This window comes from Dromiciops gliroides, chromosome 4, assembly GCF_019393635.1.
Source record: "Dromiciops gliroides isolate mDroGli1 chromosome 4, mDroGli1.pri, whole genome shotgun sequence".
Lineage (NCBI taxonomy): Eukaryota > Metazoa > Chordata > Mammalia > Microbiotheria > Microbiotheriidae > Dromiciops > Dromiciops gliroides.
The window spans coordinates 215,433,113-215,457,616 of record NC_057864.1 but is presented as its reverse complement, the minus strand read 5'-3'; the positions used below and the strand labels follow the sequence as shown (position 1 = coordinate 215,457,616).

Below are 24,504 nucleotides of genomic sequence, written 5' to 3'. Positions count from 1 at the left end.
GTTAGAGGATGAAGCTGATACATTATCTTCTTAATGTTAGAACAGTAGAACCAAGGACTACTACACATTAAGAAAAAAGTTTCAACGCTATGTAAATATCCAATAGTGTTTATTAAGAAAGTGTAAACAACCAGCACCCTTCACAAGTTCCACGGAGACGGGATGTTCCCTATACCCTTCCTCCAGGGCTCTCCCCACCCTCAAAGTTCTAAACAACAATTTATGGCAAGAATAAATATGGCCAAAAAGTAGAGACACACAGAAAAGAAGACCAACACATGAATTTTAAGAGGTGTCAGAAAACAGGAGGCTAGACCACAAGATGTAACCTTGACCCACAGTCCACTCCTTCGATTGGACACTTTCTTGTGAAATCTCCATTTCTCTATTACTCCATTATTGAGGAAGGTAACAGTATGGTTTTCAAATAGTATGATTACCACGGAGCAAGGAAGATTTTCAGCAGAATGGCAAGGCATTTAAAAAGGAATTTTCAGAACACACACACACACACACACACACACACACACACACACACCCAGGGTAAAAACAAAAGGATTACTTGGAGTTTCTAAATCATAGCGGGCAAAACTGCCATGAGCCCTCTTGCTCTAGAGGTATTGACCCAGCAGCTGGCTAGTGGCCCTGCCTGGCTAGGGCTTTGGTAGTTTTTAGGGCCAAGAAGCAGAAGGCCAGTGTTTCTGGAAGCACCTTTACAACCTGCTCTCAAGCACCATAGGGATCCAAACCCGAACGAGCAGGCCAAAGCCAGAGGAGAGGCATGGAAGGAAAGGAGGGCAGAAGGGTGGACTACATGCCTTCAAATGTCAATCACTGCCTTCCAAAAGAAGGGAAGAATCACCCACCCTGCCCTCCACCCAATTTCAAATGATCTAGCAATTATAGCAGCTCAGGCCAAAGTCCTGTGGCCTATTAAAATTCTCAACCTGTGGGTTGGAGATTTCTATGTTCTCTTACTAATGAGCCTAAAGGCATACCCAAAGGCCATTTGGAACTAAATACAACTCCTCTAGCCCACCTATTCAGGGATCTTTAGCCCTCAGTGTGACTCAGAGTTGAGCTGTCAGTGTTAAAGATAGAAAGGAAGCATCCACAGGATCTAACAGAATGGATTCCCAGGAGGGAAATTAACCAAAGGATTCTCTCCCCGGGTTCTGTGGGTTTCTATGATTATATAAAAATGATTCTTTCCTCTCCAAACCTTCTTGATCATTAAGGAGTGAAGACAAGGCAGCTCTTGCAAGGACTGAAGGCCTCTTTTTCTGCTTAATGAGCTCAACTGAAACAGTATGCAAGTGAATGCCCAAATTGCTAAGAGTGTACCCACAGATGGAGCCAGAAAGGGTCTGGCTGAATGTTTAGCTCCACACTTAAATTGGTTAAGGGGTCTGGAGAGCCACTAACCATGAACCTGCCTGGGTGTAAGCTCTGGGGAGAGCTCACAAACTCTGTGTCTGGAAGATGGGGATAGCTCAAGAAAGCCAAGTTTCCTAATCACAACAACCTTACCAAATTCCTCTTTCCTGGTCAGGAAGGCCCGGTGATGTGGTTTAGGATCCAACCTCTCTCCTAAGGCCACAAAGTATTGTTAAAAAGAGTCCTTGACTGCTAGTGAGGGGCCACAGTTTCTGTGTCACTCACATTCCTGCAGGGGCCCACAATAATCCTGAACAACCTAACTAGTGGCCCAATTCTTTCCAAGTTCCATGGAAAAATCACACAGATATATAAGGCATGTATGACTGAAACATAAAACTAGCTCTACTAGAGGGAAACAAACATTCATGGTGGAAAGAAGGGATCAAATCTGCTCACTTTTCATATAATGTTTGAGGAAGGTTCAACATTGATCAGAAACCTCCAGGTTTTAGTTCTTTCAAATTCTGGGGAAGTAATAAGTGGGACATTCCTTATACAGCTAAAATAATTTCCCTTTTCCTGTTGCTGATCAAAAAACCCAAGATGAACCCTGGTGCCTTCTGTTTCTAACTTGGGTATTCCAGTGGCCCGCTTAGTTAGTATAGGGTTGCCATCACTAGGAGTTGGTTTGGGGGTGGTGAGACATCCCCCAGAGGAGGTATGCAGACACAGCAGACAGGGATGAAAAGAAACACAAGAGTGGAAATGACACTTTAGGGGCCCCCAGAAGGGCCCATGAGCACATGAGTGATCATAAAAGGGAAGAAGGAAAGGCAGACAAATGTGCGGAGTCCTTCTCAAGACAAGGAAGACAAGGGGCAGCGTCCCAGTCTCGAGCACTGGCCACTCATGCGTTTAAGAAGGCGAAGGCAGAGAGCGCTGGCCCCGGAGGCTGCTGGGAGGCGGCTTCTCTGGATGAGATCCATGGAGTCTCAGAAGCTGATGTGAGCTGGAGCAGCTCTTCTTTACCAGCCTCGGTCATGACCACGCCCGTGTGAGCCACCAACTCCATGCCGTCAAACAAAGAGGATGTGCCAGTGGTGGGGCTCAAGAGGCTGCTTTCAGGGACAGCGTCTGGTTTCCATTTGCCATGTGTTGTGTTAGTGCCTGATGAGTCTTGGCTAGACCCAGGCCCCTGCTCACCTGAAACTGCCAATCTGGTCTCGACCTCTTCGGCACTTCTTCCATCAGGAGCCACATCTCCCTGTGCTGAGACAGGATTCATCTCCTGGTGTGATGAGGATGCTGGGGCTGTTCCCCCAGGCAGGGAAGAGGATGAACTCACTGGCTGGAGGAATGACTCTCCTCCAGAAAATGGTGCAACATCTGTCAGCAGGTCAGCAGGGCAGGGAGAGGGGCGAGACACACCACTGCCGGCCTCAGACAGGGGTCTTCTAGGGGTGGGATGGTTTCGGCACAAGGCTTCAAAGTGCCTCAAGATCTGGAACCGGGGAGAATGGAATGAGCAGGTTAATCACGGTCTACCTCTATCTGGTTGTTTCTATTTGCCACATTCATCATGGCTGCCCTGGGTGCTTTGATTAGAGGGCTGGGTTAGCAGATCTAACAATAATGATAATAAATGCCTTTTCATTCATTCCTTTAAACAACAGAAGCAAGAACAGATCCCTCTGACAGATGCATGTGAGGGCACGTTGGTTTCTTTGCATGGTATGAAGAACCACAAAGATGTTGCCTCCACAGTGACCCTGGGTCAAGGAGCTATCCTGTACCCAAGCCCAACAGCCTTCTTGTGCCTAAACTGGGGAGCTACCCACCTTGGTTGCCTTGTTGGTCACAGGGCCAGGGCTGCCCTCGCTAAGCTGCTGCAGCTTCGGCTGGATGATGAGGAAGATATGGTCCTGGGAAAGCAGATCTGAGCACATGAGGGAGAAGATGGCACACATGGCTCTCTGAGGAGAAGATGAAGGAAGGTCAGCCGCACACTTTCCAGCCTTCTCAAAGGTGCTGCTAAACATGCCTCAGTCCCATGGGGCAAGAGAGGAGAGCGGGTACCTGGAGCCTCTCACCTTGTCACCTCCTCTGGGGGCAAAGGCCGCTCCCAGCATCAGCCTTGTTTCATGCTGGTCTAGCTCCCTTCCTGGCTTTTCTGCTCTCCCCTAAGCATGAGGGGAGGGCCCAGGATAATCCTCCTCCTCCTCCTCTTCCTTCTCCATGCTCAATCCTTCCTGTCCTAATCTCATCTGTCCGTTTAATGCCTTAGTTTCCAGGGTTTGCCAAATGGAAGGTTCTAGAAGGGGTCACTCAGCAATCCCCAACTCCCAGTGTTCTCTCCAACTGCTCAATTTTTTTGGTGGCAGGAGAATGACAGAGCTAAGGACAAACTGGAAGGCAGTACAAAGACTCTCTGCTTTTACCATGCTGAATTATAGCCATCAAAGCTATCAGCACTCTGATTGGGAAAGAAGGAGCTGGATGAGGTCTGGCGACAGGTCAGGGTCAAAGACACATGGGAAGGAGCATGTAGGTGGCCAACATTGACAACTAGGTGGCACAGTGGATAGAGCACTGGGCCTGGAATCAGGAAGACCTGAGTTCAAATCCAGCCTCCAACACACAATAGTGGAGTGACCCTAGATAAGTCACATAACTGTCTGCTTCAGTTTCCTCAACTGTCCCGATGGGGATCCTAATAGAATCTACTTCACAGGGTGGTTGCAAGCATCAGATGAGATATTTGTGAAGCACTTAGCGCGACACCTGGCACACAGTAACATGTCCTTATTCCTTTCCTTGTGTCCCCTGCCTTCCCCTCCCCGCCTATCCCTCTCACCATCTGAACACATTCACTGGGCCTTCCAAGTTCCCGGTTCAGCAGTTCCAGTACTGCTTCACAGTTGAGCAGCCCACACCTACAGAAGAATTAAATGGTAGAGCTGAAAATGATCTAGGAAAGGGGGCTCAGGGGTACAAGGAGGTGGGGAAGCAGAGCAAAAAGGGGACCAAGGGAAAGGTATCTTGGGCCTGCTGGAAGGTAGCCCAGGGAGGCAATGTGGCTAAGGGTCTGACACTGGGCTAGAAAAAACTTTAAAACTCCCTGGGCATGAGACATTGTCAAGGGAAGGAAAGCAGCAGAGTCAACACAGGCAGATAAGGGGATGGCAGTGGAGAGTGACTCTACATCCAGAGTACTCATTCCAGAAGGATGATGGAGCTCAGCCCAGGCTCAGGCTCTAAATGGTCTCAGGCTCCCCAAAGGACAGGCTCACGTCCCTGTTTCCTCTCCACCTCCCTCTAAGACTCGGACAGGCCCCAGCTCACAACAACAGAAGCAGGGCAAGCAACAGCAGTGAGTGGACAGAAGGTACGAGTGGCTCACTCTTTGATGAAATGCTGCACCTCCTCTCGAGTCAGAAAGACCCTCGGCCCCTGGGTCACGGCGCTCACTAGGCTCATCTCCTGTAGACAGTCACTCAGTGGCACAGCCTCTACCCTGTCAGACAGCACAGCTTCATGTCAACTTTTCCCCAGAAAAGGAAAAAGGTAGAGATGAAAAGGCTGAGACCTTTAGAGTGGCTGGAGTCGCTAGGAGGGAAAGGTAGAAGAGTGCCAACCTGGAGCCCAGCTTAAACTTTGACCTTTATTTCCTAATCCAACTGGGGATACATGGGATGTGACCTTAGCAAAATAAGATCAAGGGAATGGAACAGAGGAGAAGAATGAAGTCAGACAAACATACAGCCAATGAACTGATGTGCTTCAATATAATTCTTTCTAGGAGTGTGGGCTGTAGACAGGCAGGGATAGTCACTGGAAAGTAATAGTAATGGATATGAAGGGAAGTCTAGGAAGATTTAGAAGGGAATTGCCTTTTCTTTCTCCTTTCTATTATCTGCCTTTAATGGACAAATCTGGGAGAGGTGAAACTAGATACAACATCCACTTTTAGGTCCCAGAAGGATTCTAATGTCAGTGAAGGAAAAGTTGGTTGGAAAGAAAAGGTATGGACTAAATAAATTTCTTGGTTTTTTGGATTCTTTTAAATGTGGGGAGACATTCTTTTTATTGTTTATGTTACTGTTCTTTTCTTCCTAAAGATACACACACACACACACACACACACACCCTCTTTGCTCCCTTTGTAACAAATTAGCATAGTCAAACAAAACAAAACATCTTGCCCATGTCTGAAAACATATGCTTCATTGAATTCCTACAGTTGGCCACCCCTCTGCTGGGAAAAGGGTACCTCTGCAGGTGGATTTCTAGAGAAACAACTCAAATAGCAGTAGCTTAGGCCATGGATCCCTGCCCAAGAATAAGAGAAAGACCTGAAAAAGACTGTCCTGGTGGGCCTTCTGTTGCAGTAGCTCAGCCTGTCAACCTCCCTGATCCTCGTCGATGGCTTACCTTTCTGTTACGTCACCCATCTCCCGGCTGGCTCCCGAGTGGCTGTCGCTGTCGGATTTACTGCCAGAGTTGGAGGCTCTGCTGAGTTCCCCATTGTCCTGAGATGAGTTCTGGGAGCTGGGGTCACTGTCCATCTCCTCCCAGCCGCCCCCCGCCTGCCCAGGCTGGTGCCTCACTGCAGAAATGGGGATGCCAGATAAGCCCCACAAAGAGCCTCAGTCCTTCCCAAGTCACCCGCTCCTCAGCTCTATGGGGACTCCATCCATCGGAGACTCCACGGGAGTAGCCATAAAGGGCAGAGCCCCTGAGGAGAAGGCTCTGTGTTCATCTGCTGGATTCAAGTCAATTCAATACAACAAAGATTGATTAAAGTATCTGTTGTGTACAAGACACTGTGCCAGGTACCGAGTACGGCAGCCGGCTCTGCTCAAAGGCCTAAAGATGCCGTGTTTCTCTTTTGCCAAAGTAGACCAAAGAGGAAGTGGGGATCCCAAGAAGAGAGGGCAGAAGGGCACCTCCAAGGCTTGGCACTGAAGTCTAGGTCCCCACTGATGCTCCTGCTAATGCTGCCACTGACGTACCTGGCAAGCCACTGGCCTTCCCATGGCAGTCTTCTCATTTCTACAAACGGGGTTAACGACAGTAACCTTTACAGAAAGCAGCCAACAGAAAGGACTAGGAAGACTTCTGCAAATACATTCTATTAGAGCTAAGTGATGAAAATAGCTGAGATGCACAAGATGAGGCAGAACATAGGCGAAATCAGGCCAAGAACCTTGGAGATAATGGGATTCCCCAGAGCTCCTCACTTGCTAACCTATGAGATGAGCCACAGTCAGAAGATTCTACTTCCTCCCCTTCTACCTCTTCTTTATTCTTCCCCAAACTGTGCAGCTATTTCTTTAGCCCCTTCCCTCACCCCATAGAGTTTTCTATGCTTTAGCTAGGAAAGGTGATGTGCTATCTCAGTGCCTGTGGGCTTCTGGTTCCAGGAGGGAAGAAAAGCCTACCAATCACAAGCACTAGGAGCCCAACGTAGATTCTCTCCCTTGGGGTTTGGTTCTCCCCACACCTGATCACTGATGGGTGGCAAGAAAATCCAAAAGGAAGAAAGCAGACACCTCGGTAGGATCGTACCTCGGACATTCTGGGTGGGCCCAGGTGGTGGTTTTCTAGGAACAAAGTGACCTTGGCCAGCAGAAGGTGCTACTACAGGCTGGTAGGCATCCTCCCTCAGCACCTGGCTCTGGGCAGTGGGACTCTCACGCCCAGGGCGCACAGCATTAGCCACCACCTCAGCGGCCTTCTGGATGGTGGTGAGAAGGGCTTCACCAGCAAAGCCTGTGCCAGAGGAGAGAAGAGATTATTACGGCCTGTTCTAAGTGTCCAATTTATAGTTTTGACTTGAGAGAGGGGGAAGGAAGGGAAGGAATGTCTGCCTCTAGGACTCTGTGTGGTCTGTTCCCTGCTTCTGGAGCTCAGAGAACAAAGGCTTACATCACTAGATTCTGAGCCTCAGCAAGGTACCGTTCGAATTTAGGAGGGAACAGAAGCCACACAAGACAATTCCAGCAGTATACCCTTTCCAGTCAATTCTACCTATCCCCTGACTCCACAGCCTGGCACACCCAGGTTTCAACCACATCCAACCACAAGGACAGCATCTGGGTACTCCCATACCTATGCTTGTGTTCCCTCCAAATCCCTATCCTAAGGCCAAGGAGCAGCAACTAAATTTCCCAAAGAGAGAGACACAGACAGACAGACAGACAGACAGACACACACACACACACACACACACACACACAGTAGGATTAATGAATGCAGCAAGGAGGTCAACCAGGAAAAAACCCTAGCCTGGGAATGGGGACACTAACTTCTACCTATTCTGCCTCAAATTAAAGTTGTCACACTTAAGCATGCTAAGCTTCTGTTTCCTCATCTATAAGGACAAAGCAAGATCTTATATATGAAAATACCTTGAAAAGTTAAAGACATTATGCAAATCTAAAGTATTGATATTATTGGTAAAACATAGACAGGGGAAAGAAACAAAGAACAGGAAAAGAGGGGACAGAGAAAGAAGGGAAAACGTTTTCTGTGACTCTTTAGAATTCCCCGGGTGACTGATCCCCTGCAAGTCACAGAACCTCTTGGTCTCAGCTGCCTGGGAGGGGAGGGCAGACGATCCCTAGTGGCCCTTCCAGTGAACAACAGAAGCTGAGATTTATATAGACTTTGTTTGCTAATTGCTTTGCATATAAGGTCTCCTTTAATCCCACAGAATCCTACCATTACTACCTCCCGCTTTGATGATAAGGAAACAAAGGCTCAGAGTGTTTTTGTGGCTTGCCTGTGGTCATTCCACTACTAAGTTTCTAAGGAAGGATTTGGATCCAGGCCTTCCTGACTCTAGTCCAACACTCAATCCACTATACCACAGCTATCTCTCAACATTCGAAGATCATACAAAAAAATCAAAACAAAACCAAAAAACCACCACACACACACACACACACACACACACACAGCAACAGAAATATGAATCTGATGAGGGGAAGGGGAGAACTGAGGACCACTTTGTCTTTATTGACTTACTACTGACTTTGATTACTTGATTGACTCACTAGAAGTCAAGCCTCAGGTTTCTTCCCCTCTGGCTGGTCTAGGACCAAGCTCTCAACTTTCTTGAACTTAGGTCGAGGCCACAGTGCTCATAACCTGAGCTTGACTAAATCCTCATTCTCAGCTTTTAGTTCCATGAACCCTACTTCAGGAAAACCAAGAAACCCCAGCCTTTTTTTTTTTTTAATTCAACTCTGATATAGCACTTAAAGTTTTGCAGGGTCTTCCCAACCTTACTTCCTTTGAACAGCTTTCCAGAAGCCCCTCCAGCAGCCTGGACCATGCCAGCTTCAGATGGACAGAGCAGTAAGAGAAGGCCCTGTTCTAAGAAGACTATAAATGGGGTCACACTGCAAATACTCACCAGAGCTCCCTCTGTCCTTGGTATAGCCAAAGCCTTGGAGGGTGCTATAGGAACTGGACTGGGATCCCATACCTGGGGAGAAAGAAAAATTCCAAAATGCCCTGAGCTGGAAGTGAGGCTGGTCTCCCTAAGAAGCCATTCCACATTCCTTGGGCAGAGAAGCTCTAGGGGGAAGGGAACAAAGAGAGAAGACCAGTTTTTCTCCATTTTGACTCGGCAAGTACTGACTTAAAAGGGCTCATTGATCAAAGAGACTGGAAATTCACTCAGAGAAAGGAAGAGGAGCAAGCAGTGCCTACTTTACCTGTTGAAGGAAGGGACCTAGGAGACTGGGTAGAAGGCAGTGGCAACAAGGTATCAGAAAACAAAGCACTCGCCAAGTCCTAGAAGAGGGATGGAAAGTCCATCAGTGTCTGTGGCTGCCCTTCATCCAGCCCTCTTCACCCAGCAGTCCTGGGACGGCTCTGCTCTGTGCTCTAGGTCTCCCTGCCCCAGCGAGATGCTACAGGGGCCTGAGAAAACAAACATGGAAACTCTCTCCCTGGGTCCCAGGAGGGTCCATAGCAGCAAGCAGAACCTCAACACACTCTCATTCTTTGGGTGAGCAAGAAAAGGAAAACAGGAGACCAATTCCCAGGCATGAGCCCTGCACTGATTCTCTCCAAACTCAGAGTACTCAATGGGTTAGGCCATCATTCATTGTAGCCTAATCCTGAGGGAGGCCTCCTTGTTCAATATTGCTTAGACTTAACCCTAGCTTTAGGACTCACCTGGAGGTCAGCTAATTGGTGCAGTAGATAAAACACTGGCCCTGGATTCAGGGGGACCTGAGTTCAAATCCAGCCTTAGACACTTGACACTTACTAGCTGTGTGACCCTAGGCAAGTCACTTAACCCTCATTGCCCCGCCCCCCCCCCCCCCAAATAATCACCTGGGCAGCCACTCGGACCTTCTGATACAAGCTGTTTCCATGAAGAGGATCTGGAAGACCACCAAATACTGCAAAAATAAAGAGGACAGGGAGAACAAACCAACCAACCACCTGAGGCTCTGAACTCAGATCCCAATGATTTCTTCCTTTCAGTCCACTTAGAAATGGCTCTCCATACATGTGTGCTAGAGTCCTCCAAACAGCCCTACTTCCCACATGCCCAGATGTCACTGCCTCCTGTCCCTGTGTTCCCTTCACTAGGACTTCTTCCTCCCCTTAAGCACTTGCATGTCTCTCTGGGGCAGCCTCCAGGGAGATTTTCCTCCAAGCCTCCATATCTCGCCCTGAAATGCCACCTTTCCAGTAACATCATGGAGAAGAGATCAAGAGGGACTGTATTAGCACTGATGAAAGACAGATGTAAGAGAGATGAAAGGACAGACTGTAACGATTGGAATAACGCCACCTGCTGGATACTTACTGTAGAGGAGTTCTGCCCATGAAGGGAAGGTCTTTGAGGGCAAGACCAGGAGTCAGGAAGTGACGTGGGCTAGTGGGAGGAGGAAGGAAGAGACTGGCGCTCAGGCTCGGGCTCTTTCCTCTGGACTCTGGTGGAGAGCGGAGCGAGAAATGCGCTCTCCCTTTAATAGATAGGAATCTAGACCTTTCTCTCTCTCTTTACCAAATTCTTATTCTCCTTAATAAATGCTTAAAAGTCTAACTCTTGCTAAAGCTTATAATTTATTGGCGACCACTCATTAAATATTTTAGACAGACTAGCTAGAATTTTAGCCCTTAACAGATGGCTGACCACGAAGAGGAAAGCTAACCCTCAGTCTTCTGATCTGCTGGTTGGGTAAGAAATTTCCCCTCCCTCTCCCTTTAACTGCTAAGTACTGGCGCACTGGCTGTGTTTTCCTTTAAATTTTTTCGAATGGACCTTTTAAACTCCCTAATTACCCTATTTTTGATTTTAGTCTGTTTAACCAGACAAATGGGAGATAAGATCATGTTAATGCTTTGTTTTTGTGGATTTTCTATTTTTCTTTTTATTTTTGTTAAAAGAGCCAGCAACTTACTCACACAAGGAAATATCTCTCCCTCTCCCAACCATGCTTTTTCAGAGAAACCTGAAGAGATTCCTGCAGCTTTTCCCAGTTCTAACACTAATTGTTGCTTTAATTTTGCATGCCTGGAGGCAATGACCCACCCTCTAGAAGCTTTTAATCCCCTAGCACCTGGAGGCCAAGTGGGGGAAGAGGAATCCAGGCCTGAGTTCAAAATCAAGTCTGATTCTAATTGCTCTGGTCCCTCCCCTCCTCTCCAAACCCCACCCTCTACTCCTCCCATGGCCAAGCCCATTGCTTCCCTGGCCCGGGAAGTCCAAAGATCTAATGCGCATGCTCAACTTTCTCTAACTGCATTTGCAGCTTCAGGCTCACCCCTTCCCCAGCCTGGCTGTGCTTCTGAGACAACTTTAGAAAACCCTTTAAATTCCAGATATGCTCGTTTTGTTCATAATTTTGCTAACCTGCTTTTGTCTTTAATTAGTAATCTTATAAAGCATTTGTATGGTGAAAAGGCTGACAGACAATATAGAGGGGTTAAAGAAGAAAAACTTAAGCCGAATAAGAATGACAATCATCAACATAGTTCAAGACTCCGATTCTTTTGCCATGGAAGGGTATATATTTTACAGAAATGTAGAAGTAAGCAGCAAGGTATTGATATGAGTATTGGGGATTTTAGATATCGGAATCAAAAGTGTTCTGAATTCACTCAGAGTAATAGTATCAGTTCAGAGGTTACATAGGATTTCTATGCTATTATATGTACATTTTGAAATTAATGGTATAGGTTTATTTTCGTAGAGGTTTTCATGCATTTGAGATTGTGTTTTATACTTAGTTTCTAAAACTAAGAGAATATTTGTAAAAGCTTTTTATAGTCATGTGGTCCAGTTTATATTTTATAATACTCTTATTGATATTAAGTTCATATTCATTTAGATTTCCCTAGTTTGAATTTCATTGTCTTTTATTGTTCCACATGTATCTTCTTCTATTCATTCATCTATCTAATTTTGAAACATGGTTTTGATTTCATAATACAATGTTAATTCTAGGAGTATTGTGCTCCCATATTCTGAGTTGTTTGTTTTTGTTATTTTTTCTCAACTGATTATTTGATCAAACTCTTTAAAGCATTTCCCTAGCAAATTGTTTGCCATGGCAAGTGTAAATTGATTCTAGAAGTATTATTTTTGATAAGCATATTCCAAAAAAAAAAAAAAAAAGAGGGGAACATTTGTAAAAGTTTTCTTTTTTCAAAAAAAAAAGTTCTTTGAGATTCTGTTGTGCTTTAACTTGTATTTAAGTATGTTCTGATTTTTCACAAAAGTAATTGTATACTAAGTAAAAAAAAAGATTATTTGAAATTGTTGCATAACTATATATTGTGTTCTGAGTCAAGATGTATTCACATTTTTTGCAATCATTTATTATCCTCAATTTTTAAATCCATATGAGACTTGGATTATGGGAACTTATCATTTAAGACATTAATTGCCTTTATTCTGAGTTATCAGATGCCAGTTGGCCAAGATGCCATCCAATCACAAGAGGAATACATGCAAGAGCAGACACTGAACTGTCACATGAGGGGAGACATGCATGAAGTCAAGGTATGGCCGAGGGAACGGCTTTTGACAAATGTTGAGGTTGGATTCTCTTGGTTTAATATTTTATTCTCTTTTTCCCCACAATATTGTACAGATGGCTGGAAGTATTCATCCCACCCATCTCACTTCTACACCTGGCTTCTATGCTCCCTCCTATATGCCTGATGCCATGGACATCTCAATCCCATGCATCTGATTAAGTCTGACTCAGTTTCCTCCAATATGTTCGGTGGCATGGACATATATTCCATCCACCTATTTTAGACCTGGCATACTGCATGGACAGTACATATTGCTCAAGTGTGGGAATGCTCATATCCCATCATTTCTCTGTTCTTTTATGGTAACCCCCATAATTATCTCAGGTGTCATGATAAATAACAGTGTTGAATTTGGCCTTGACACCTGTTACCAATTATATTAGATTTTCTAATTTCTCATAATGGCATGAGGATAATTAGGCAGATGATGCAAAAAGTGATGAAACAAAGATAAAAATTATTTTTAATAATTAATATCGCAGCAATTGTCTTCTCAATTACCCTCCATAAGGGGGGGACTATAGTAATATTATAATTTTAAAGAATGGTTCAATTTTTTTATTATATGTTTCATGTGTAACAACCAAGATTCTGAATTCCCTTAGACATGTTTTTGAGAACTTTCATTGTTGGATTTGATTATTGACAAAGCTATTTTAAAGTTGTGTTAAGCTCAATTTTGTAGGAAATTTCCTGGCTGATTACCAGTATCCACACATCAACCCCTGAAAAGACTTCCATTCCACGACTACACCTAGAGGACATCTGAGAAAAGACTTTCAGAGACTTTAAATGAACAGTTTTGATTTGTTGTTTTTGTTGTGTTTTTTCTCTTTCTGTTATAATATACACCATCTGTAACATTTCCTCTGGACTCTGGTGGAGAGCGGAGCGAGAAATGCGCTCTCCCTTTAATAGATAGGAATCTAGACCTTTCTCTCTCTCTTTACCAAATTCTTATTCTCCTTAATAAATGCTTAAAAGTCTAACTCTTGCTAAAGCTTATAATTTATTGGCGACCACTCATTAAATATTTTAGACAGACTAGCTAGAATTTTAGCCCTTAACAAGACTCTGGGTCTGGAAAGGTTACAAAAGTTTGTATTTAATTACTCAAAGAATTCACAAACTTTTCTTTTCTGGGGATTTTCAGGAACAGAGACTTAACTCTTTATGCCTGGTTGAACTGAAGTCCTGCTCAAAGGCACAGACTTTTTGAAGGGCCTTACCCTTCCACTCCTGCACTCCCGGTGCAGCTGGGTAGGGGGGTCAGCAGCAATGATGCCCATCCCCGGGACATACTCTCTAAGACATTACACCGATTAAGAGCCTTTAAAATGGCTCCAGGGAGATGCTTTCCTATAGCTTCTGTCAATGCTTTTCATTCCCTCTTCCAGGAAGACAAACAGAAGTTTAATTAGCTCTGAGTATGGGCAACCAACGTGAAAAGACTGATAGAACCAAGATCAGAAGTCACGGGTTTAAGGCCCAATTCCACAACCACCTGTTTTTTTGCCCAAAACAAGTTCTCCCTTTCCTCAGCTTTTGGGTGGGCTTCCCCTTAATCAGTAACAGTCCTTGAATACCCTTTCAAAGGCCAGGAGAGTCATTCAATTTTCCCCATCAACTGGCTCTGAGGAACAGAGGAATAGATAGGGCCCAAGCCAGGCTGAGGACCTGGGGCCTGTGTCCCATGATGGAGTTCAGATCTTCTCCATCATGAAACCAAACTTTTATAGTCTTCCCTACCACCCCAGGACCTAGCTTTCTGTGAAATTGCAATGTTATTTCCTAATTAATATTAGGAGAGGGCCAAACTCCAAACAAAAAGTGATAGGAAAAGGAAACTGAATATTCTAACTGAACCCTCCCCTCTTTTCTCTATAATTCCCTAAAAGGCACTAGTGCTAAAATTCCCAGGTACCTGCTGCTTCCTGGATGAAGGAAGAATTGCGTTTGAGTGCAAGCAAAAAGGATGCAGAGCCATGGCTACACATGTAGAGCAAAATTTTCAGCACCTGGGAAGAGAGAAGACACCAAGTGAAAGACCACTTGGCTGCAAGGCAGATATGATGACACATACCCAGGGCCCGGGAAAGCCCCCTGTGCTGCCCTATCATACACAAATATCCTGGTACTATATCCACACCACTGTCCTCTTCTCCTTGGGCCATTCTGGAAACTGAGGCCTGTCTAAATTCTGGCCTGGCTTGTCTGACAGGACCAGGGCCTTGGGAACCAGCAGAGGGTCCCAACCCTTCCTCTCTCCTGCTTACCTTGAGTTTAACATGGCAGGAGTTGCTCTGTAAGCGGTTCAGGAGGTACTCCAACAGACACTGGCTGCTTCCCACTGACTCATGGGAAATTTCTGGGAGGCAATTGTGTTAGGGAAAGGACAGACTCCAGATTGAACTGAAGGAAGGGGGAAAACTGCCCCTTCTGACTACAAACTCCTACTTTTTTCTATAATCATTTCTTTTCTTTTTTTTTTTTGCGGGGCAATGGGGATTAAGTGACTTGCCCAGGGTCACACAGCTAGTAAGTGTCAAGTGTCTGAGGCCGGATTTGAACTCAGGTACTCCTGAATCCATGGCCGGTGCTTTATTCACTGTGCCACCTAGCCGCCCCCTATAATCATTTCTTTTGAGGAAAACTATGATAATTTAGGCTTAGCCATAGAAACAGCCAACAGTCTTCTTCTGTCTTCCCAGTCCCATTACCCAACCACCTCAGTGTGCCTCATAAGTAATCCAATAATCCCTGGCAGGCAATCCCATCAAAAGCCATAGCTCTTTCATGGCCTGTCCCAAAACCTGCTTTTCTTGCCTTCTTGGGAAAAGGATACTAGCAATCTCTTCAAACAGGTAGCCAGGGCATGGGACATCATCATCAGACGTTCCTTTCATCAGAATTGGGAGCTAGATGAGAACAAAAGAATCCCCCTCCATTGGTAATCTTTTCACACAGGGACATCCCTATATCTACATATGTTCTTTGGGTATAGTACCTTCCATGAATGGAGGGTCTTGTCACCCAAAGAATGTGGCCTGGATACCAGCTCTGACAGGCTAGTATTTCTAATGGGACATTTAGCTCCAAATTTATGTTCATCTCTTTTTTCAATAAGCTAGTAAAAAAGGTTTGTTGGCAATGCCACTGATGGCTCATAAGGCTGGAAGAGCTGAATGCTAAATAAGGAAAAGAAATCCCAGCATGCAGTTCTCCAGGCAAACAGGAGGACTCCTCTGCTTGGATGGAGGTGGCCCATAAGTCATAGCTGCCCTGGCAATTAAAGAGACTTAACTTTAAGGTACCATCATTTAGCTAAAATAAATTAGAATAACAAAGTCTAATATTGGCTGCGCTGTAGGGAAACAGTTGTGATCATTTTTTATTTACTTTATACAAGTTTATATACATTTCTGTGGCACCCAATATAAATGATTTCAATTTTTTCTGGAGAAAATGAGGCAATATGTAACAAAAAGATACAAAAGGCTTTTATCCTTTGCCCTTTGACCTGGTAAACCTATTTTGAAGAACAGATTCCAAGGAAATCATCCAAAAGGGGAAAAAAAAAGAAATCTGCTTGAAAATGTCCAGAGTGGTACTATTTCCAAGAGTAGAAAGAACCTAAATTGTCCAAGAATAGTGTAATGGTAGAACATATGAATGGGCTGCAACATTATTTTGATTTAAAAATTACATGGTGATGAAGTATGCCAGCTCATGGAAATGTTCATATGAAATGTTAAGTGAAAAAAGAAACACTAGTGAGGATGGACATACTAACTACTACTATGTAAAGGCAAGTGTGTATATTATCAAAGATTTTCAGAGAATTTGGAATAAACTAAGTAATCTAGGGTTGAGTCATTATCAGTTCTTTTTTCCCCCAATATAAAATAAGGGATGCCTTAGAAAGACAACAGGGAAGACAGAAACTTGCTGGTTCACTCAGACCCTCACTCTATATTATATTAGGATAGATCCCAGTCTATTTCAGCAAAATTGTCCAGATGGAACAAAAGCTTGGACAAGCCCATTCCCAAGTTTAGTGTCTTAATTCTTTCAACACCTTCCTGACATACAACCCAAATCAATTCTGACGGTTAGTATCACCATAAAAGGCAATAACATCACCAGGCAGTAGGGAATGAATAATGCCTTTCTGCCAACAGAAAGGATGGAAAGGGTTGGCCACTGGACAATGACGCAGAGCTGTAATCCTCCTACAGAAATCATCAGTGTTGTTTCCTTTTAGAAATTATGATGACATTCTGAACAGGAGGGCAATATAGACTTCATTCAAAAAAACCGTAAAAGACAAGAGAACTCCTTGATAATTTCTTGAACTATGCTGTCTGGGCTCTTTTTTTGATCATGGCTTTTAGGTAGTCCAATAATTCTTTTTTTTTTTAATTTATTTTTTATTTTTTAGTGAGGCAATTGGGGTTAAGTGACTTGCCCAGGGTTACACAGCTAGTAAGTGTTAAGTGTCTGAGGCCGGATTTGAACTAAAGTCCTCCTGACTCCAGGGCCGGTGCTCTATCCACTGCGCCATCTAGCTGCCCCTAGTCCAATAATTCTTAACTGCCTAGATCTATTTTTCAGGTCAGTTGTTTTTCCAATGAGGTATTTTACATTTTTTCTATTTTTACATTCTTTTGATTCTGTTTGACTGATTTCATATGTCTCATAGAGTCATTAGCTTCCATCTGCCCAATTCTGATTTTTTAAGGAATTATTTTCTTCAGTCTGTTTTTGCACCTCCTTTTCCATTTGGGCAAATGTAATTTTTTTTTTGGGGGTGAGGCAATTGGGGTTAAGTGACTTGCCCAGGAGCACACGGCTAGTAAATGTCAAGTGTCTGAGGCCGGATTTGAACTCAGGTCCTCCTGACTCCAGGGCCAGTGCTCTATCCACTGCGCCACCTAGCTGGGTTTTTTTAAGGACTTGTTTTCCTCAGTCAATTTTTGTCCTTTTCCCAAGCTACTGACTCTCTCTTGCATAACTGTAACTACTTTCCCCATTTTTTTCTTCTACCTCTCTTATCTGATTCATAAAATCCTTTTTGAGCTCTTCCAAGAAGACTTTTTGGTCCTGAGATCAATTTATCTTCCCCTGTGAGACTTCACAAGTAGGCATTTTGATAGTGTAGTCCTCTTCTGAGTTTGTGTTTTGGTCTTCCTTGTCATCATGGTTGTTTTCTATGGTGAGGGTTCTTTTCTGTTCCTTACTCATATTTTAGCCTATTTTGTAACTTTTAAAGTTGAGCTCTGCTCCTGGGGCTCCTATCCCAAGCTTCCCTTGCTGGAGGCCAGGGGCCTGATTACTGGCTTTCTGCTTTGAGGTCTCAGTAGCTCAAAGCTTCCTCACTGCACTGGGGTGGCCTGGCCTAGTTGCTCCTGTTGTATAGCAGACACCCCAGCCGGAAGACTGCCTCCTGCGTTGGGGCTGGGAGTCTCACAACTGGCCTGCTGTGCCACTGTCCTGCTGTGGCTAAGAGCCTCCGGCTAGCTTGCCCAGACATCCTCTGTGCTGTACTCTCCTTTTACCCAAGTGAGATAGACCTTTCCTTAAGTTCTTCTAAGTTATCTTAAGCCAGAAGATTGATTCACCCCATCTTTTTATAAGTTCTATAGTTCCAGAATCCATTTAGATGCTTGATTTAATGTTTCTGAAATTTGGGAGAACTCAGGCAACTTCCTGGCTTTTCTCTGCCATCTTGGCTCTACTCTATATATGCTGTCTTTTACCTTCCAAATGTGAAGCAATTCTGTTCTTTGAAGACACAGAGAATGTATACTTCCCTTTCTAAGAGAACTCGTTATATATTTGGGTGGGGAGGTGGGGAGAAGGAGGTTGGAAGAATTCCATTAGTGATTTCATTGCTCAAGACACAAGAACTCAAAGGATCTTTTAAGTAATTGTAGTAAAGCCTGGTTGGTGGCCACAGGAGACAAGGACTAAAAAGGAAAGAAGAATTAGATCCCATTGTCTGGTGGGGAAAGTGAAGAGGAGCTGTACTAGAAAATTATAGACCTCTGCTTCTACTTTATAATGTTATGTTCCTGTCATCCCTTCTTTATCAATGGCCATACAATTTAGGAATGGGAAGGGAGTGGCAAAAGTAGGTAGCACCACCTAGGGAAGTAAAAATTAAGGAGAGGATGAGGAAAACTGATCACTTTGGGGAGGTTTCTGATAGCTTTCTTCCTTCTCTCAAGCAATGGGTTCTTAATAGCCCAAGGTCCACAAACTTTAAAAAAATATTGGTAACATTTTTTGGTGTTCTGATAACTATATTTCAACACAATCAGTAAGGCAGTAAACCTTAATATACTGTAAAGGGGTATGTGTGTCAAATTCTGCTTAGGAAAGGTTCTTAATCTTTGGAGTCCTGGTAACCTGGCTTCTTTCAAATCCTAGTTAAAATCCTACCTTCTGCAAGAAGCCTTTCTGAGTCCCCTTTAATGACAAGTGCCTTCCCTCTGAGATGACCTCCAATTGATTCTGTATATAACTTGTTTGCACATAGTTCTTCCTATGTTGTCTCTTCCTCATTAGATTTTAAGCTTCTTGATGGCAGGAGTTACCTTTGGCCTTCCCTTAGCAAAATGCCTGACACACAGCAGGCATTTAATTAAATGTTTGTTGACTTGGTAAGGCCTATCAGTCCTTTTCTCGGAGTAATGTCTATTTTAAATGCATAACCTTTTCTGTGTGTGTTTGGTGAAGCCTATGGACCCCTTTCTTAGAATAATGACTTTAAATACATAAAATCGAATTATAAAGGAAACAAATTATACTGAAATACAGTTGTCAGAATATTTTAGAAAACAAAAAAAGTTCGGGGATCCCAGGCTATTAAGAAGCCCTGGCTTGAGAAAAGGGGTCTTGGTTGAGGAGAGAAGAGGAGATACTTGGGGAGGTCACACAAAAGAGGAGGAAGGAATTGCAGGTTCTAGGCCTGGATAAGGAGTCTGTGAGGAGACATTGACTAGGAGGGAGGGAACCACACTTCCTGGAGAGCTGTGGGCATGGTCGAGAGGAGCTGACCTTGGTCAGGAGAAGAGGTCCCTGCCATTAGAGCATTGCTTGGGTGTTGGGGGGGACGGGGCTAGGAAAGGAGGAAAGGGACGCTGGGGATCACAGGATCAAAGAGCTGGCGCTGGAGGGCATTCTGGGCACCTTGTAGTCCAACCCTCCCACTTTACAGAGGAGGATAACTGAGGCCCAGATGTTCTCGGCACGTGCAAGTGCAGCCGGAGTCGGGGTGGGAAGGAGAGAAGACCTCAGACCTCTGGAGGAGAGGCATGGGCCTGCGGACGTGGCTGGGGAAGGTAGGAGAGGTGGGAGACAGAGGCCGAGGGAGGCCCGGGCCCTGTCAGGAGTTCTCTCTCAGAAGAGGTCAGGCGAGCTGTGCCTGGACAAACGGCTCCGGTCGGAGACAAAGACAGCGCAGAGGCCGCAGCCCAGGACTCTTGGGTATTGGGTGGACTCATAGGCCTTGTCAACGGGGTTCGGGTCCAGACTGGTACTCACTCGGTGTAAGAAGCTCAGCCGGTCCCGGAGCTGCGGAGCGGCCATGATCCCCGGACACCCTCACCAGCCGGCACCGACTTCCACCAATCACCGGGCTGGAGCGGGCACTATGGACCAATCACTAGGAGTAGGGCGGAGTTCCGAGGACGTCCTTAATAAACAAATTGATCTCGGACCAATCCGAAGTCGGAGAACGGAAATAGACGAGGCATACGAACCAATGGCAATACTCTGAGAGAATCGAGTGAATCCGTCAGGGAAGCGGTGATGGTGATGGCGGGGAGAGGAGGGGGAAAATATCATCAAACCAATGAAAGGGCTTGCCTAAAGTTAAAGACAGGCATTCCACCCTATCAACAGTGAATAGAAGCCGGAAGTAGGCGGACCCAAGATGGCAGCATCTTGGTGGGACACAACAAGCTTCTCATGTCGGGGACCGGAGCTGTGTGGAGCCGAGTGCGAAACCGGATACAGGGCTTTCCGGAGAGGCTGGCGACCTGTGGGGTCGAGGTAAGAGGGACCTTTCTGGGAATCCCAGGCTGGAACGCGGAGGCCCTTCCCTCGGTGACCGGGGAGGCAGCGTTTCAGGGCACCTGGCTGACCTGTCTCCGCTCTCTTTACCCTCTTCCAGGCCGCGGCGTATGGGAAATGTGTCCAGGCTGCCACCGGCCCCGGCGGGGACCTGAGGAAGAACCTCTGTGCCAAGGAGTTTGAGGCTCTGCGGAATTGCTTCGTGGCGGTTGTAAGTGCGGCCGCCTGGCCTTGTTACGGCTTCCCCTTCCCTTTTCCCCGTTTCCGTTCCCGGCTCCAGCAGGCTCCGCCATCCGTCTGGGTGCGGGGCCTGAGGGAGGCAGGGTGGAGACGGTACAGTATTAGCTATTGAAAGGGCATCAGAAGGGGTCATTTATTCCAGTCCCCTGTAGGAAGCACGAATCTCCTCTAAAGCGCCCCCTACAAGTTCTACACTCATGAAGACCTCTTACTTATGGAGAAAACCTTTCCAAAGGGGATAGAACTCTCGAGAACCATGTTGGGGTGGGGGGAGGTGTAGGGTTCTGCACTCTGGAGCTCCACTCTTGCTCATGGAGACCCTTTTCTGGATTATCTCAGTTCCCTCCCCCTGACTCCCTTCCAGACCAGCTCCAATACCCACGGGAGAATCATCCTTCTTTTTGAACTCCTATGGCACTTAGTCTAGTCTGCACTGTAGTTATTTCCCCTTTCAGTAACGTCTTATTAATAGATTGTTAAGCGGAGACCTTTTTAAAATTTTTTTGCTATCTTTATCCTTTACAGCTGCTATTCAGGCATGTTTGGAAGGAAGGACTAAATTTCTTCCTATATTCTAGGAGATTAGTGTAAAGGATCATAGAACTACAGATCTGGAGCTACAAGGGACCTGAACGACCTTTCAGTCCAACCCTCTTATTTTACAAGTGACTGAAACCTAAAGAGGTTGTGACTTGTCAGTTACCCTAGTAGTGAACAGTCAGAGGAAGGATGTGAACGTCTGTATTACACTGTTGCCAAGGGACCAGCAACCTTACCAGTATAAATGACTAGAAGCCTATACAGCCAAATGAATCTGTATTCCACAAAAAGGCTGCTGGAGGGGCAGCTAGGTGGCGCAGTGGATAGAGCACCGGCCCTGGATTCAGGAGGACCTGAGTTCAAATCCGGCCTCGGAGGCTTAATAATTACTAGCTGTGTGACCCTGGGCAAGTCACTTAACCCCAATTGCCTCACCCAAAAAAAAAAAAAAGGCTGCTGGAGCAATGGGCCCTTAAAAAATCCTAGACTTGGGGCAGCTAGATGGCACAGTGGATAGAGCACCGGCCCTGGAGTCAGGAGTACCTGAGTTCAAATCTGGCCTCAGACACTTAACACTTACTAGCTGTGTGACCCTAGGCAAGTCATTTAACCCCAATTGCCTCACTAAAAAAAAAAATAATAATAAATCCTAGACTAGGATTTAGTAAAAGGAATGTGATTCCTTACTGCTAAGTAATCACTCTGCTGTTCATCTCTAGAGTGAGTTTTTGGATGACACAATTTCCAGAATGAATAAACAATTGTCAGCATAGCCGTATAATAGAGGGAAAGGGTCCTGTCCGGTCCCCATCCCCCCCCCCCCATTTACTCTACTTAAGAAATGCTTAAAACAGGAACGACTCATAAGTGCAGATTGACAGCCACTTAAACTATGAAACAGTAACCTGTAGTTCTTGTTAGATTCTCCCAGGAAATTGATACTTAAAAAATCAAAAAGTAAGACATTTTGCAGGATTGCAGAATAGTAATGTTACCTTTTCCAAGTTATTCTTTTCACATCTTTGTGTTACTGTATAAACACAGTAGTGAAGCCTGCATGTTAGATTTTTTAATAAAATGGAATGTCCAGTTTTGACCTTTTAAAAGGTTGTGGATAGGGGCAGCTAGGTGGCGCAGTTGATAGAGCACTGGTCCTGAAGTCAGGAGTACCTGAGTTCAAATGCGGCCTCAGACACTTAACACTTACTAGCTGTGTGACCCTGGGCAAGTCACTTAACCCCAATTGCCTCACTAAAAAAAAAAAAAAAAGTTGTGGATATACTGTATCATACCCAGGGAATATTTATTTATTTAAATACTTAAATACCAGTAAAGAGTTAATGTGGTTAAAAAAAAATCACTACCCTGTGGCCAGCTTCAAGTTGAGTCTCTACAAATTTTAGGTGTTCTCTAGTAACATATATAGATCATTTCTATCCTGAAAATGAAGCCTTTATTGTTCTTCCAGTGTAAGACCTGAGTGGACATAAGATGTCTAAAGGGTTATATTATCATTGTACCTGAAAGGTCTTTTACAAAGTGATTTTTGGCAGTTTTAGTCTTAAGTGATTAAACTAGAAAGAATTCTTTTAAACTATAATAGATCTCAATTGAACATAAGGGATACTTTCTTGAACACTCAGATGATCAAAGTATGAATGCTCTACTGAGAGTTTATGCAGTTTACATCCTTGTAATTAAAAAGCAAAATTGAGATCCTGATATCCTCTGCCTTTACGAGAGACCAACACAGCCTGTACTGCTGAAGAGCTTAGTTTTTAATCTATCCTTCATTGGTTGGTTTTTCATTAGAGAGAACACTCAGGCTTTATATTTCCCTTTCCTGAAAACAGTTTCACTATTTTGGTTTAGCAATTCTTTGTGGTGGTAGATAAAAAGGGGGGGGGGGAGGAAGAGGAGGAATGTCATTCTGTCTAGTTACTTAGCACTGGAAAAAGGCTTGGTGAGAAAGGAAAGGTAAAATCCTCAGCTAAAATAAGGTCTCTGTTTTCTGTGCTCAAACAAAAATTGGCTCTTGCACCTGGCTACCGATAAAGCTTCACTTCAGTATTTATTTCACTTTATTCTTGGTAACTGTATATTGAAAAAACTCAGTTCAGAGATGAATTATTTTACCTATTTACATCAACTGGAAAAGCTTAACATTAAATATGCCATCCTTCTTGATCGAATGACATTACTGTACCACTCTAAATAGTATTGTGCTTTAATTTTCTCCTAGTGTTAATCACTGCTCCATCCATATTGTAACAGGTTCCCCTTATGACCAGAGGCAGATAACTAGGTAGATATAAATGGTTGGGGTTAGGAGGTATAGGCTGTGGGTGGATATGCTATAGAACAAAACTGATGAGAATATGAGAGAACAAACTCAGGCCCTTGACTTGGGCACGGTCATCGGACTAGGGGTTATAGGCAAACTTGATAAACAGATCCATTATCTCGTTATTGTGGCAGGGTAGGTAAATTCTGCCTCTTCCCAACAATGCTTGATTTCCTATATTTTCACGACAGAATGTTATATTTGATATAAAAGCAATCTATTGACACCAAATACTTTATCATTTCAGGCCAAGAAGACCTTGAACTGAGGCATTAGGATGGGCTTTCAATCACTGGGATTTACCTTCAGCTTGCCCATTAGCATGAAGTCAGATTTTAACTACAGCACCAAGGTGTTGAACACCTGAAGCTCTTAGAAGTGAAACAAAACTGATTTTTTGTTTGTTTTATGAATGTGCGTGTACTCATACACACTTGCACATACTCATACACTAATATACACACACACACACAAAAGCCTAACAAAATTAGCCAGGATGGCGGTAGGAGTTATTTTGCAAACTTTGTGTAAATAAAGATTTTGGTTAAGAGTGGTATCTAATTTAATTAAAAATATAGTCCGAGTTTAAATTTAACTGTATAAGTATATATTGTGGCTTGACTTTTCTGAGACTGAGTGCCATGCCCATAGAAAATTTGACAACCCTTGGGAAATGGTTCTAGTGAGTTTCCCCAGTCCTATGTAAGGACTTGGAAAAACAAGAGAAAAGTAATAGCCTAGCCCTATAAAACAAGCTCGACTTTTTGTGTTTTAAAATTTTTTATTATGAATTTAAATGTCACACATGAATATTTCAACATACAGATGAGGATTGTATGTGAAATGGA

General features: G+C 44.4%; 2 protein-coding genes across 3 annotated transcripts; one reads left to right on the top strand and one right to left on the bottom strand.

The window, feature by feature from the left end:
- Window positions 1–92: 92 nt before the first annotated feature.
- TEPSIN (TEPSIN adaptor related protein complex 4 accessory protein) lies at window positions 93–20,123 on the bottom strand. Of its 2 annotated transcripts, XM_043963395.1 has the most exons (13): window positions 20,002–20,123; window positions 15,299–15,371; window positions 14,730–14,821; window positions 14,378–14,471; window positions 9,733–9,800; window positions 9,105–9,183; window positions 8,801–8,872; window positions 6,949–7,152; window positions 5,812–5,986; window positions 4,781–4,894; window positions 4,235–4,313; window positions 3,219–3,353; window positions 93–2,881 (listed from the first exon to the last, which is right to left on the bottom strand). In XM_043963395.1, the coding sequence occupies exons 1-13, from the start codon at window positions 20,044–20,046 to the stop codon at window positions 2,288–2,290; spliced, it is 1,824 nt and encodes a 607-aa protein (XP_043819330.1). In that variant the 5' UTR covers window positions 20,047–20,123; the 3' UTR covers window positions 93–2,287. The 2 variants fall into 2 exon arrangements, with proteins under 2 accessions (XP_043819330.1, XP_043819331.1); XM_043963396.1 differs by lacking the exons at window positions 14,730–14,821; window positions 15,299–15,371 and having other exon boundaries at window positions 20,002–20,090.
- A 252-nt stretch (window positions 20,124–20,375) lies between these two features.
- On the top strand, window positions 20,376–24,206 carry NDUFAF8 (NADH:ubiquinone oxidoreductase complex assembly factor 8). The gene is made up of 3 exons (XM_043999796.1): window positions 20,376–20,511; window positions 20,633–20,743; window positions 23,904–24,206. Exons 1-3 carry the CDS (start codon window positions 20,428–20,430, stop codon window positions 23,922–23,924), a joined length of 216 nt encoding a protein of 71 aa, XP_043855731.1. The 5' UTR covers window positions 20,376–20,427; the 3' UTR covers window positions 23,925–24,206.
- Window positions 24,207–24,504: the final 298 nt, after the last annotated feature.

Coding starts and splice junctions, on each gene's coding strand:
- TEPSIN (XM_043963395.1), bottom strand. CDS start 20,046: ATGGCCGCTCCGCAGCTCCGGGACCGGCTGAGCTTCTTACACCGA. Junction 14,472..14,729: donor CCTGCCATGTTAAACTCAAG/GTAAGCAGGAGA, acceptor CTCTCTTCCCAG/GTGCTGAAAATTTTGCTCTA. Junction 7,153..8,800: donor CAAGGACAGAGGGAGCTCTG/GTGAGTATTTGC, acceptor CCTCTGGCACAG/GCTTTGCTGGTGAAGCCCTT.
- NDUFAF8 (XM_043999796.1), top strand. CDS start 20,428: ATGTCGGGGACCGGAGCTGTGTGGAGCCGAGTGCGAAACCGGATACAG. Junction 20,512..20,632: donor TGGCGACCTGTGGGGTCGAG/GTAAGAGGGACC, acceptor ACCCTCTTCCAG/GCCGCGGCGTATGGGAAATG. Junction 20,744..23,903: donor GGAATTGCTTCGTGGCGGTT/GTAAGTGCGGCC, acceptor TTATCATTTCAG/GCCAAGAAGACCTTGAACTG.